At 49.8% G+C, this 15,322-nt stretch overlaps 1 protein-coding gene across 1 annotated transcript in view; it reads left to right on the top strand.

Moving 5' to 3' along the window:
• Positions 1-15,322, top strand: part of DFNA5 (DFNA5, deafness associated tumor suppressor) — a 79,631-nt gene that overhangs the window by 41,861 nt on the left and 22,448 nt on the right. The window contains exons 4-5 of the mRNA XM_018047072.1: positions 12,917-13,088; positions 14,885-15,005. Of these exons, the coding sequence (XP_017902561.1) occupies positions 12,917-13,088; positions 14,885-15,005 (293 nt within the window). The remainder of the gene's footprint in view (positions 1-12,916; positions 13,089-14,884; positions 15,006-15,322) is intronic.

Below are 15,322 nucleotides of genomic sequence, written 5' to 3'. Positions count from 1 at the left end.
TCCAGCAGGGCTCACGCCAAAAAGGACTCCCCAGAACTGCCGCCACTAGTGTCTTCGTCCTGCAGGGAGTCATAGTTGTGTCGTGCCTCTGCAGGATACTAGCACGTAGGTCTGGCCCAGGCTCTTAGAAGGTCACTGCTTTTTTCCCTGGGTCTTAGTGTACATGAACTTGTGTGCATCCTCTTAGAGTGGAGTTCTTGTTTTCTCCAGTTCAGTGGAATTCCTGCAATCAAATACCTCTCGGCATCAAATATATGCTCTTGGGGTTCCTCCTCCCAATGTTTAAGATCCCCCCACCAGGTTCGGAGCCCAACTTGGGGCTCAGGACCTTCATTCTTGTGGGGGAAGCTCTGTGATGAGATTATTTTCCCCTTTGTGAGTTGCCCATTCTGGGAGAGGAGGTATTGGATTTGATTTTATCACCATTGCACCCTCCGACTGTCTCGTGGCTTCTTCTTTGTCTTTGGATGTAGGATATCTTTTGTGGTATGTTTCAGTGTTTGTTTTTTTTTGTCAATGGTTGTTTAGCAGTTAGTTTTGATTTTGGTGTTTTCATGAGATGAGGTGAGCTCATGTCCTTCTCTGGCATTGTTATTTTTAATAGAGTTTGTGCCTAACAATTTAAAGACCTCTAGCCACGTGTACTTGGAGAAAGAGAGTTTCCTGAATCTTGTTCTTTTGTTTACTCTCTTATTTTTCTCCCACTGGGGAACTCTTTAAGTAGGTAAAATAAACCAGGTGGAGGCATCTTAGGGTCTGGGAATGTAAGCATCAAGCAGCCCCTCTTCCTGTTCTTCTCTTGCTGGTGTTTTTGGTGGTGGTATTTTTAGGCTAACTGGTAAACTTCAGGTTCATTTTTTTGAAATAAAAAATTTCATTAGTGAAATGGAGTTTGTGTTCTGGAGGAGTTTTTGTAAGAATTAAATAAGAACATGTAAACAAAGCATGGCCCATAGCAAGTTCTCAAAAATGTAGTTATTAGCGTGAACAGTTCCATAATTATTGCTATTCTGACCAGCCCCCAGTAGAGCCTGATTATAGAAGGTTGCAAAGGTCAGAGCTGTGGGACGGTAAGGGGTGACTTAGTGTTTTGTGACGAGGCAGAAGATGCAGTTTCAGAAGAGAAATGAAGTGAAGCCCTTGGGATTTCTGATGCGGGCATCTTGCAGCCCTTGTTTCACTCCTCTGTGGAGGAGGCAGGCAGCCATGTGGTCTGCATCATGAACCCCACCATGGAAGGACTGACCGTCTTCAGTGAGGCAGGCTTGCATGTGCCAGCAGCCTGGCTTCTCCTGAATGAGTATAGACCTAGACGTGTTTCTTGGCATATGAAAGTCAGGAAAGCACCCAGGTTATTCTTACAGAAAGTTCTGTGTGTTTTTTTCTTACAGGAGATGCTTGTTCAGTTCTTGAATGAAGATGTATGAAATTCTTTTTTTTTTTTTTTTTTTAAGGTTATTTTTAAAGTATTTATTTTTGGCTGTGCTTGCAGCTAGTGGGCGCTAGAGCATGGGCTCAGTAGTAATGGCTCATGGGCTTAGTTGCTCCTGGCATGCGGAATCTTCCCAGACCAGGGATCGAGCTCGTGTGCCCTGCATTGGCAGGTAGATTCTTATCCATGGCACCACCAGGGAAATCCAAAGGTATATGAAATTCTTGAGCAGTATTAGTAAGATATTGCTGTCTCTGATCATATCCTTTTTGGAAAGAGCAGCAATAAAGCTCTCAAGGCCACATCAGATCCTCAGATCCACTGTTTTTTAAAAGATATCTTTCCTGAGACCTCCAGGCCATACCCATCTCTGTGGTGTCTGTAAGTCAGTCAGTTTCTTGCTGTTTTTTTTTTTTTTTTCTTTCTAGATTATTCTGTCTCCTGGTTTTGTTTTAGCTATCAGGCTTGGGGTCTTCTAGAAGCTTGTTTGGCCTCTTGTTTTTATTTGAGCCGAACCCCTCAATATTCGATCCCAAGGGTAATTTTTGTTTTACAGAAATCATTCTGTCCTATGAACTTTATTTTAAAGGCTACTTCAGATCTTTCTGGAGCTAGGTAGGACTTATGTCATAAGGAGAGAAATTCATGTACTATTTTCTTTTAAGGTTGATAGACATTAATTCATCAAATCCAAGATTTCATCCTTTGTATATACCACCCTTGTATATACCACTAAGAGTACTGCCAACTAAACAGGTCACCTGTTCATTTACAAACATCCTGATTTCAGAGAAATGAAAAAATATGTTTAAAAATTGGCAAGATGTGATGTACAAAATTGGGTTGGCTGGAATTAGGAGTTAGAGTTTAGGCGAGCAGACGTTTATTCCCCTGGAGCTTTCATACCGTGTCTGACACCCAACATTGAACTTCTCATTGTCTCTTGATACCCGCTTCACTGCCTGACTCCCCGCCAGGTGCTGGTTGGTGCAGCATTAAGTCCAGTTGTCTCAGCCAGAAATCTGAACGTGACACGGCTCCTTCCTGGCCTTCCCTCCCACACCTAGTCTCCCACTAGTTGCTTCTGCCTCTTGAATATCTGTCCTGCTCTTCCCAGGGCCCCAGCGTCACATTGCCCTGCTGCAGGCCACCACCGTCTCTCACCTTGATGGCCCAGGAGTCTCCAGCTGGTCCCTCTGCACCCAGTCACCCTCTCCATTTGATTCTCCGCATGGTAGTCCATCGGATCTTGTCTGTGCCTGGCGTGTGCCCTTCTGTGCTCTTCGCTGTCTTAGGGATGATGCCCACGCTCTCCTCCGCTCAGGCCCAGCCCCCTGAACGTCTTTGGGTCCCTGGCATCAGTGCCCCAGGCTCTTTCTCACTCCCTCCCTGGCCCCCGCCGTGTTGAAGCCTCTACGAGTCCCCTCTGCACACGAAGTCCACACGCAGACTCCCTCCGTCAGTTTCATCAGATTCCCTCCCACATCCTTCAGCAGCCACGCCACCGATTCCCCTACCGGAGTGTCGACCCCGGTTGTGGGGTGACTCTTGTCGTCACTGCCTGATTCCGTGTCTCTGTCCCTCCTGGAACGTCCTGTTTTGCTCACCTTTGGCCCCACACGATGCCTGCAGTACCATCAGCACTGTTTGGTTGAAAGAATACTTGGTTCGTCTTCATTTTGCAGTGGAAATGCAGAGGTTCACTAGTTTGCCTGGACTTAAGATGGAAGCCCAGGTCCACCAAACCCGTGAGTTTTCCATCTAGCTGCACAGAGCTTGGAAGGCAAAAACTGGCCCATGGGCTTCTGCGTGAGCTCACCTCCCTGCATCAGCCTCATTCGGTTTCAGCATCTCTCAGACCTCTGCATCACCTCTGCAGGTGGCAGTGAATTAATTACTCCATCTGAAAGGCTGACAGTCTGTAATTGCTCAGTCGGTTTCTCCTTTCTCTCTCTGGTTGTGAGTGAGAGAGATAAGGTGTTGAATAGCTGGCAGTGTCCCCAGAGCTGGGGGCATCCACGCTGTGGGGGTGGCCCCGTCACTTTGCTTATAATGTGTTGTTAGCGTTGTGCCTCAATTTTGATTTTTTTTTCCAGCCAGCTTACAATCCTGATGTCACAGTCCTGTGACACAGCAGGGCTTTCCTCAGCAGATGGAAGTGGTGGCCCCAGGGTACAGTTTCTGGCGACTTCCTGCCCTGGCCCTGGCTCCGGGTTGAGCATCTCTGGTGGACTGTGTGGGAAGTTTTTTTTTTTTTTTTTTATGGTTGAAATGGAGTGTTGGTTGGTATGAAGAGGACCGCCAGTGGTGGCTGCTTGGGTTTCTGAGAGGGTCGGCTTCCAGTCTCCAGGAAGTTTTCCCAGGTAACTGAGCAGAGAGACTGCTTGTTTGCTGTCAAGCACATATGAAGCAGCTTCTGTGTACACTGCCCCGAGGAGGCCCCACAGGGAGAGGGAAGATGGAAAGACACAGGGCTTTGGCCCTGGTTAGCGGCATGCTGTTGCGTCAGGGGCTCATGAACTCGTTCTGTTTCTGTCCTCTGCGAAAGCAGGGTGACAGTAACTTCATGGACCAGATAGAGTGTCTTTAGTTGTAAAGAGGATCTGTTATTACCTCCCATTAAAAACCTCCGCAGGTAGGATGGGTCCCCGTCACCTGTGGTTCCTGGTGGCTGGTTCGCTCAGTGGCTCAGTGGGACCCCCTTGTGGCAGCCTCTGTGCATTGCTTGTCCCAGCCACCCGGTTTTCGCTAGTGCCCAAACGACTGCATCGCAGACAAAGCCCAAAGTCAGGAGAGGGGTCTCTTCCTTGTGCCTCTGATTAAGAGCGGGAAAGATCCTCCCAGAAACCCCCCAATAGGCTTTCTTCTCAAGTCTTAATGGACGGAATTGCCACGGGTGGCCCATCCTATCCAGTCCCTGCTGAGAACAGTGGAGTCACCAGGATTGGCCAGGACTTACCTGTGGGGCTGCATCACTGCCTTCCTGCCCTTGTACCAGGCTCCCAAACCTGAACAAAACTGAAGGATGCAGCTAGTGGCACATCACACTCAGGGGATGTCAGTGTGGTGCCCACAGGAACAAACCAGACACAGCGGAAGGGCCAGCCCTCCTCCCCTCCTCTCTGGACAGACTCTGCACAGACTCCACCTGGGGAGGGACTGTCCCCCTGGGGGTCAAGCAGGCCATGGAAGTGACAGTCACGTTCCTTTCAGGGTCTCAGGAGGTGGCCACTGAAATTCAACTCTAGTCATGGCCTTGGTGGGATCGTTTCGCCAGGTCTAGAGACGGGAGGAGGCTGGCTATCAAAAGAGAAGCTGACTTTGCTGCTGGATGAGATGTCAGGAGAGCAAGGCCAAGTTTACAAGCAGTGTTCATGGACCTGATCTCCACAGCCTTTCTGATTTTTCTGCTATACAACTGGTTGGCGAACACGCACTTCTCCTTTTAACTTCGGTGTTAGCCAATAAATCAAAACCCTTTGGGAGAAATACTTAAATTACTAAAGCCTTAATCGTCAGGACGTAACTAGGTTCCTGTGGGTTAGTAATTCTTGCTTAATACTCTCGCCGTAGCAGGCCTGCTGCCATCTTGGGGCTCTGCATAATGTCCCAACCTCTGTTCCTAGAGAGATGGTAGAACCAACCCCCACAGTCTTGCACAGTCTCTTCAGAGTGCCTTTGCCTTTAGCCTCTTGCATCAGTCTTTAGAGCTACATAGTGGAAGAGCACTGGTCTGATAGTCAGAAGCTGTGTGCCATGGGATTCAAGCCGGTCTGTAACCTCTGAAGGATGCAGTCTCCCTTTCTTGGCACAGGTGTTGGATTAGATCTGAGTGATCAGGACCACCTTCCTCCCAGGCCTGTGCAAACTTTGCCAATCGGTCGTGGTTCTGTTGCTTCTCACTGCTTACTGTCTTAAGGATTCTAAGACTCAGTCTCAGCGTTAGAATCCTTTCCTGGTGGGTAGACAGCGATCGCTGATGGATCCATCAGAGGTGGTATTCAAGATGAAACTGGTTTCCTGCCTTAGAACTCGTCGTCCCCTGGGGCCCTTGTAGTTTCACATTTCTCCCAGAAGACTGGATCAGAGCCGATTGTGCCTACTCTCTTATGACATACTCTACTTTTTGGAGCAGCTTATCAGAGCTCTGTTTGAAGCCCTGTTCCACTAGGACATATTACAAAGGAGGGTCGTGGCAACAAGGATGCCTTGGTCTTGCTCACTGAGAATCCCCAGCATTTAGCCCAGAACACAATAGGACCCAGTTATCTGTGGAGTTACAAGAATGAGTTTGGGGGTGACGGGTCTGCTCAGGAAGCATGCCCTCCCCTTGTCTCCACGGGAGGGGTCCTGGGGGCTGCGTTATGCTTTAGGAAAGAAAACTGCTTCCCTCCTTTTTTTGGATATTGTTAGAGTTTTAAAAGTCTTCTCTGAGTTTCTTCTCTGTGGGTTGCATCCGGTTTTCAAAGCCTGAGAAGTAGAGAGAATGGGAATGAGTGCTTCAGCCTGCAGAGGCGGCGGCTTCACGAGGGCTGGGCCTGGGGGGCTTTCAGGTGCCATAGGAGCGGAGCCTGTGCTCCTGCCACCTCCTCTGGCCCACGGCCGGTCCCCAGCAGCCTGGCTGGGCTGGAGCCACACTTTTTACTCATCTTCCCTCCTTGTCCCCCACCTCCAGCAGCTCCTGCCTGGTCTCCCCACTACCCCACCCCTAGAATTACTGGCCTGTATCCATGTAGCTATTTTCTTAGTTGCTTGGAGGGTCTGCTCCCCAGCCTGAAGGCTTACCTGAAAACTCTGGGCATATTTCTGGCCAGCTGTGGGAGGAAACTTGACTTGGCTTCCCCATCATTATTGGAAGGAAAGAAATGTTTTCAGATAAGTATATCATGGGTCACTACAGGTGGCCTCTTACCCAGCCCTCACTTGACAGATGTGCAAACTGAGGCTCAGAGATGAGAGGCAGTGGCCCAGTGAGGAGACAGAAAGCTGGGCCCATTGCAGGCTGGCTCTAGGTGCTGGCATTGCACAGAGCTGTGGGCACACAGAGGAGGGTGATCTCACAGGAGAATGGCGGGGGGCAGCAGGTCTGTGGGGTCAGGAAGGGGTGCTGTTCTCTCCTCCATTTAGTGTGGACTCCTTTGCCTTACCTTCAGACGTGTTCCTTGGGGTCCAGCCCTTTGATGTTGACTACACTACTGCCTCCACGGCCCCCTGTTCTAGCATCAACTTGCCATCTGCATCCTTGGGCGGTCCTTACAAATGTGTGACGAGGCCGAAGAGCATAGAGCTGCTCATTTTTCTGTGGAAACCTTCTGCTCCATTTCTCTCGGCTGTGGCATTGACCCCTGGCTGGACTGGGGAGTGAGTTTTTTCCAACCCTGCCCTCTGGGATTTATGTGATAAATTATTCATTTCCCACCAACTGGATAGGTAGCATAATGCTAATGACAAATTTTTGAATAATTGATATGTTCCTATGATTTAAATGCCAAAGGTCAAAACCCCCCGACCCCTGATCTCCTGGCCGTCTAGCTCCCTTGTGTCTCTCTCTAAAGAGCTTCTGTACGTGTTGTTCAGTGGTTCTTAATAGAACCCAGGAGAGATGGAACAATAGGGATGACCCCGGGAAGGATTTCCTAAGAGCAGCCATCAGAAGATGGGGTCAGAAAAGAGAGGCTGGCACGATACTTGGAGGTTTCCCAGAGGACTTGGATATGGTCCCTCCTTCCAGTGCTCAGCTACCGGTCTAGCCAGACAGGCAAGATACTGATGTGGAGACATGGACGTGCTAGAGGTGAAGGTCAAGTTCCTGGTGCAGCCTTCAGGAGCGCTCACCCAGAGAAGGGAGCCTGCAAGGGGCTTCTGTGGCGGGCGGGGCCTTGTGAAAGACCAGCCTGGGTCTTCCAGCTATGTGACTTTGGTTACTGTCTGCTGTCTCTCTTGGCCTCCTTGTTCTTCATCTATGAAACCTTGCTCTAGGGTTTTAAACTTTTTGTTCTTTGAACTTTAGTAATCTGAAAATACCCGTGGATCTCTTTAAATGCATACAGGACACGGCTGAGCACACACACATACATGTAAATGAATTACATGGAAATAACTGCTAGCTTCCTCACTTGGTGGGTTGACGTGAGTCCCATCACACAAGGACTCCTGTTCCAAGAGGTCTGGGACCAGGCTCCTATGAGCTATTCTGTGTCCAGGCCCTGGAGGACCAGTGGAGATGGGGCAGAATTCACTCCAGAGGTTGCTTTGTGAAGACTCCTGTATGAACAGTCCACAGCCTCTGATAATTAGCTTCCCCTGTCTACACCAGCCTCCTCTCTTAATTGAGAATGAGCTGGTTTGTCTAGTATTCTGTTTCCAAAAGGTGGCAGCACCATCCTGGGAAACAGAATCCCAGCGACCGGGGTGGGAACTGCCTGCCTGTCCGCTGAGCAGCTCTCAGCTGGCCTGCAGGAGGACATGCCCTCTGACACTCTCCTCCCCAGTCACCCAAATCTCAGCCTGGGAGGTGCACCCTGTCTTTGGTCCGGCTTCTGTTCCCTGTCCCGTGTTGAGGTCACCCCACAAGGCTATTCTGAGGGCAGGAAGCCTCCCAGGTGCTTGGCTGGTCCCCACAAGCATCTCAGGACTGTTCTGTTCTCAGATGAGTAAGGAAGTTACGTTTAAGGAAAGGTGACCTTTCCCCCTCCTCTTTCTGGTGTTTGAGGTGGGGGTTCTGGAGGGAGGTGGGCATATTAAGCAATGGAGTCTTGGGTGGTCTAGGGCGAGGTTTAGGAAATGGCAACCCACTCCAGTATTTTTGCCTGGAAAATCCTATGGACAGAAGAGCCTGGTGGGCTACAGTCCATGGGGTCGCAAGAGTCAGATACTTAGTGACTAAACCGCCACAGGTATGTATGTATGTATTTGTGGCTACGTTGCGTCTTCACTGCTGCTCGGGCACTCTCTCTGCGTGCAGGGTGTGGCGGTGTGTGGGCTTCTCGTTGCAGGGGCTTCTCCTGTGCAGAGCTCAGGCTCAGCAGTTGTGGTGTACAGGCTTAGTTGCCCGGTGTCATGTGGGATCTTCCCAGACTAGGGATCGAACCTGTGTCTATATGACACATTGGCAGGTGTATTCTTACCCACTGGACCACCAGGGAGGTCCCAGAGGTTTTTCTTTTCAAACAGTTGAACATTGGTTAAGGCAATATCAAGCACTCCAGTGGATCTGTTTAGGCCATGAAGCACTGCAGTGATTTTCAGCCCACCAGAGTCACTTCAGGTGCCTCAAGGCAGCCTTCAGCTGTCCCTCTGCTGTTAGTTCTGGGCTTGTGTGTGGCAGTAGCTGCTTCTGATGTACTGCTCGTCAAAGGGGGAGGAGCCAGTACCTGAGCTGTATTTGAGGGAGTTGCTTTTCAAGAATTGGCTAGAATAGGAGATGCTGTGCAATAGAAGGAAGTCAGCAAGGCCTGGTTCAGATGTATGTCCTGCTGGTGAAGTCGCTGGCCCTCATCTTCAAATCTGTGCCTGGAGGCCTCACACCGTCTATAGGAAGAGTCACAGCTACACGTCATTCTCTAAACCACACCGCTTATCCTCCAGTTCCTCTGTCTTCCTGTTTTCTCTCTTCCCGCAGATGCACACCTACTCATACATTTGCATGTTCATTAAGGCAGACACACAAAGAGGAGAAAAACACCCCACTTTTTATTTATTCATTTATTCCAAAACTAGGTACTGTGCCCTTGGCATGCACAGACCCTATTTCCATGAGTTTAAGAATTCTATGGACAGAGGAGCCTGGGGGGCTACAGTCCACGGGGCTACAAAGTGTCGGACAAGACTGAGTGACTAACACTTTCATGGTCTTCAGCCTCTGGGCCACAGGCCAGTATCTCCTGTCAGATACAGGCATTAGATTAGAAATAAGGTGCACAGTAAATGTAATGCGCTTTAATTATCTGGAAACTATCTCCCCTCATCCCTGGTCCATGGAAAAATTATCTTCCATGAAATCGGTCTCTGGTCCCAAAAAGGTTGGGGACTACTGGTCTAGAGGGAGGAGACAGGCAATGAGCAGATAAACGAAGGACCTGGAAGAGTGTCATGTGGAAGTGTGCTCTCGAGAGTATGTGAATGACACGTCCACATGCTAGGGTGTCACAGTGTGAGCGGGTGTCGCTCTGTGCAGGGTAAGCAAGGAACACTGGCCTGCCTGAGAAGTGACTTGTGTCAGATGTGGGGACCCTGGGGACATTGTGTCAAGGCCTCGGGGTAGGCCTGTACCTGGTGTATTTAAGGCGCAGAGAGACAGCAGGAAGGTGGGGTTCCCAGAGGCAGGGCTCAGAGCTAAAGGCCTCATTGCCTGGCGGGAGGATTTGAGATGAGATACGTCCACTAGAGGTTCTAAGGGCGTGAGAGATGTGAAAAAGCACCTGAGACCCAGTTGACTGCCTGTCATTCCCATCAAGTGCACACACTGGCGCCTTGTTCTGGGGGTCTTGGTTAGGGGGATATACAGGATGGTGGCCAGAGCCGGCCAGCATTTGGGGGGCATTTGACTGTCTGCTTGGCACATGCTGACTGCTCACGATGTGGCCTCTCGAGTAAACCCTACAGCCATCATAGCAAGAGACAACATTACCATCAGTGTATCCACAAGGATAACAAAGTGTGGGGTGGAGCCATTCACTCCCAGTCACCTAGCTGGAGGGGCAGAGCTGGGATTGGAGCCCCCACCAGGCAGGTTCCCCCTGCTCTATCTGCCTTCCTGGAAATGGAGCCCTGGGCAGTTTTTTTGTTGTTGTCAATTTATCTTTATTACTTACTTAATATGTGTGAAACATTGTCATAATTTGCATTTCTTTGACCATTACCGAGATTGAACAGTTTTTCCCATGTCTTTATTATTATTATTTTTATTTCTTTACAGTTTTGTACATGCATGTATGCTAAGATGCTTCAGTTGTGTCTGGCTCTTTGCGACCCTGTGGACTGTAGCCCACCAGGCTTCTCTGTCCTTGGGATTTCCCAGGCAAGAATACTGGAGTGGGTTGCCATTTCCTACTCCAGGGGCTCTTCCTGACCCAGGGATCAAACTGTCATCTCTTGAGCCTCCTGCATTGGCAGGCGAGTTCTTTACCACTGGTGCCACCTGGGAAGCCTGGGTGCAACCAAGTGAATTGACTGTATCTACATACATTCTGAGTGGGCTCTGGGAGCTGGTGATGGACAGGGAGGCCTGGCGTGCTGCGATTCATGGGGTTGCAAACTGAACATACGTATCTGTGAAGTGCCCCTCCTTCTTGGCTCTACCCCCTAGCCCACCCCGTGTCCCACCCATCTAAGTCACCACAGAGCTAGCTCAGAGATAGCAGGTCTCCACTAGCTATCTGTTTACACATGGCAGTCATATAAGTCAATCTCATTTTCCCAATTCTTCCCACCCCCAGCCCATGCTCTTCTCTTTGTCTATATCTCTATTCCTGCCCTGCAAATAGGTTCATTTGTGCCATTTTATAGATCCCTGTCCATGGGATTTTCCAGGCAAGAATACTGGAGTGGGTTGCCATTTTTTTCTCCAGGGGATCTTCCTGACCCTGGGATTGAGCCCAGGTCTCCTGCATTGGAGGCAGATTCTTTACCATCTGAGCCACCAGGGAAGCCCCTAGATTCCACATATATACATTAATATATGATAGCTACTTTTTTCTTTCTGACTTACCTCACTCTGTATGACAGACTCTGGGCCCATCCACGTCTCTATGGATGATCCAGTTCTGTTCTTTTTTATGGCTGAGTAATATTCCATTGTATATATGTGCCACATTTTTTTTCCATTCATCTGCCGATGGACATGTCTTTACTTTTTTTAATTGTGATAAAATATAACGTAAATTTTATCATTTAAACCATTTTTAGGTGCATAGTTCAGTGGTTTAAGTACCTTCACACTGTCATGCAGTCATCACCACTATCCATTTCTAGAACTTTCTCATCACCCTACAAAAAAACTCTGTAGCCATCAAACAAGAACTCCCCTCCCCCATTGTCTCTTCCCCAGCCCCTGATAACCTTAAATCTACTTTCTGTGGCTGAGAATTTGCCTGATCTAAATATTTGATATGTGTAATATCATCCAGTATTTCTCCTTTTGTACCTGGCTTCTTTCATTCAGCATAATGTCTTCAAGGTTCGTTCATGTTATAGCACGTCAGCTTTGTTCCTTTCTGTGGTTGAATCCCATTGTATGCATGGACCACACTGATGTATCCGTTCATCTGTTGATGGATATGGGTTTCCAGCCCATGGAGATAGGATCTTTCCAGCTACTTGCCTCCATTCTGGGGATGCTTTCTGAAGCCTGGAGAAGCTGCGTCTGCCTGGGGTGTGGGACGACAGCCACGGCATGGATGGCGATGGGGCCAAGCTTTTGAAGGTAACTCACCTTGGCCTGTTTGAAAAGCACAGGGTGAACATTAATTGTTCCTGTGCTGCCACTAACTCTAACCTGGTCTTCTTTCTCTCCACCCCATAGACTCAGCATTGAATAGGACTTCCAGAGTGGGCGCTACAGCGTTTGCTTCTAATCAGCACATCATCTTCTATAGATGGGAATTGACCTTGTTTTTGAAATTCCCCAGAGCAGCCACCTGGGAGCCCCAAGTCTCTGCTGGGAAACCTGGGCAGGCCACACCTTACTGGGCTCAGTTCCCCATCTGTAAAATGATGTAAAATCCCTTCTGCACGTGTGTGCAATCTCTTCAGTCGTGTCCGACTCTTTGCGACCTCGTGGACTGTAGCTCACCAGGCTCCTGGAGAATCCAATGAATACTGGAGTGAGCTGCAATTTACTCCTCCAGGGGATCTTCCTGACCCAGGGATCAAACCCACGTCTCCTGTGCCCTGTGCACTGGCAGGCAGATTCTTTGCTACTGAACCGAGAAGCCCTTCTAAAATCCCTTCTAAGAGACTGCATATCCTTCCTGGACAGACAGATTAAAAAATACTTTTAAAATTAAAATCCAATTTTCCCCTTGCTATTTGTACCTCAAGCCTGTCCCCTTCTCTTCTGTGAGAAGCACTGGTCAGCATGCCCCCCACCCCGCCACCTCGTCATCCTGTATTTATTGCCCATGCCTGTGATGGTCCCTTGGCCTCTGGTTAAATGACAGAGTGGAGTTCCCAGAGTGTGAGCAGATGGATTGCAGCTCCTGTACCTGTTGGGTGTCTTTCTTTCTCTGTGACAGTCAGCATGGCTGTTTGACAGGAACCCCATCCCTGTGGTGCCAGCCTTTCTCTGGAGGCCTGGCAGCTCAGAGGTGGCCTCAGGAGACTTTGGTTTCTGCCTCTCTGGATGAGCTGGACCCCTCTCAGCACCAGGAAATAACGGATGCTGGCTGTCACCTGTTTGCTCCTCACCCGCCAGCTGTGCAAGAAGTGATAGTTCACGCTGCATCCACCTCCCCGAGCCCATTCACGGTCCTTTTCTTTTTTCAGAACAATCAACCTGAAGAACCCGGTACTGCAGCAGGTGCTGGAGAGGAAGAATGCGGTCCTGTGTGTCCTGACGCAGAAGATCGTGACGACGCAGAAGTGCGTGATATCTGAGCACGTCCAGATCGAGGAGAAGTGTGGTGGCATGGTGGGGATCCAGACCAAGACTGTGCAGGTGCGCGCCTGGCCCAGGAGGCGCCGGGCCCTCTGGGAGTGGGGTCTTCATTCATCAGGACTCTCGTAGGCAGTTCACAGAAATCCAAGTCAGATTGGTTTAAACAAGAAAGAACTGATTGGCTCCTGTAACTGAAACATTTGGAGTGATCTAGGAGACTTCCCTGGTGGCTCAGACGGTGAAGCATCTGCCTACAATGTGGGAGACCTGGGTTTGATCCCTGGGTCAGGAAGATCCCCTGGAGAAGGAAATAGCAACCCACTCCAGTACTCTTGCCTGGAGAATCCCATGGACAGAGGAGCCTGGTGGGCTGCAATCTATGAGGTTGCAGAGTCAGACATGACTGGGCGACTTGACTTCACTTTACTTTATTCAGTCACTGCTGGATCCAGGACTTGAGAAGCTGGTGAGCTGCCTTCCCTGAAGGTGGAGTCCCTCTCATATAAGCCTGTGGGGTGGCAGCTCCTGGCTTTCATCCCACCTCATCCCTAGTGGAAAGAGTGCTTCAGGGCAGGAAGGCAGGCCCTGGACCATCTTGGGCCATTGCCCATTCCTGAAGCAGACCCAAGACCAGGACAATGGGATGCTTAGATTGGCATACCGGGGTGAATCAGGTGCATTCCCCCTTCAAAAAATGGATCAAATGACCACTGGCAAGGCCAGCGCACAGATAACTCCTAGAGCCCCTAAGAATCAAAGTTTCAGAAATGAGGATTTTGAGACTGGCTGCCTTAAATCCCCAGTGGATTGAGTTAGGAAAGGTAAAGATCAGCACAGGTGTCTTTAATATACATGAACAGGTGTTTCTGGATTAAGGTACAGTCCTACCAAGCTGATCCCTGAGCTTCAGTGGAACTGAACAGGAGGCTGTCACCCCAAACTGCCTCCCCTCCATAGTGCCTCATATTCTGCTCTTAGAAGTTTACTTCTTGGGGTAACTTTCAAATTATACCAGAAGACCCAGTAATATTATATTTAGAAGGAGATGGAGATTCAGGTCTGGAGCTGGACTCTCTCTGGGGTGGGCAGGCTGGACAGAGTGATGAGGTTTGATGGGAGATGGCTTTAGCTGGCCCTGCCAGTATTTCTGTCCACAGTGACCCCCACCAAAGGCCTGGAGCCTGCTGGGGTTTCCGGAGGTTGGTAGTCATCACACTCTGACCAGGATCAGGTTGCTATAAAGGCCTCTGATCTCTAGCATCTGAGCCGCTTCTCATCCTCCCCAGGCCATGGTGGGCAAATCAGATTTGTGACAGGGTCTGAAGGAGAGAGCTTTGCTGCTGACTCGGCATTTCCTGGCCATCCTTCCCTCCTCCTTGTGCCCCTTCCTTCCAGCCTCTCCCCAGTTTTATCTGATGGCACAGTGTGTCACATACCTGGTCTGGGAGGACATGCTCAGGGGATCTTGCTCTCAGCTAGGTTCTCCTAGTCAGACTCTTACCATTGATGATTTTCTTAGGATTTCAAAGTTGTTTCCATAATCCTCCATGAGAGAAATGGGAAGTTGACTTATTATCTTCTTTACTCAGCACCACAGACCTAACTGTACTATCTCCCAAACTCTGGATTCTTGCCTTTGTGCTACAGGTTGGCCACTGACTTTAGAATATGTGTAGGACATCATGAAGCCGACAAGGATTAAATCCTGGCCCCTGCTGGCTGGTTCTCCTTTCCCCCCAGTTCTGAGGGCATTTTCCCGGCACTTCTTGGGCACAGGGCCTAGGCTGGCTACATGGGAGGCAGGAGAAGGCTGGGGGAGCCTGAGCGCACAGGTGGGAGCATGCACCCTTCTGCAGGTGTCAGTGATGGAGGATGGGAACATCATCAAGGACAGCAACGTGGTGCTAGAGATCCCAGCTCCCACCACCATTGCCTACAGCGTCATCGAGCTGTACGTGAGGGCGGACGGCCAGTTCGGTGAGTGTGCCTCAGCTTGGGGCTCTGGAGGTGGGTTGAGTCATCAAGGAGGGATACCCCATTTTACCCTGAGGCTCGTCTTGTAGAGGATCCCCTGCTGCTCTGGGGATGAGAGGAAAGAGCTATCAGAAGAGTCGGGGGATGTCCTACGGCAAGTGAGATGGCAGGGCGTGGTCGGAGGGTATTGGTGCAGGATGTCCACATGGGGCGTGTGTTTCACGTACAGGGCACAGAGGGAAGAACGTGAGCTCTGTGTTGGAGTAGACTGGGCCATCAGCCCGAGTGCCATGGGGTCCTGTGAGGTCTCAGGCAGCTAG

The sequence above is a fragment of the Capra hircus genome, chromosome 4 (assembly GCF_001704415.2).
Source record: "Capra hircus breed San Clemente chromosome 4, ASM170441v1, whole genome shotgun sequence".
NCBI lineage: Eukaryota > Metazoa > Chordata > Mammalia > Artiodactyla > Bovidae > Capra > Capra hircus.
The sequence above is the reverse complement of the archived record's forward strand: the minus strand, read 5'-3'. Positions and strand labels throughout refer to the sequence as shown.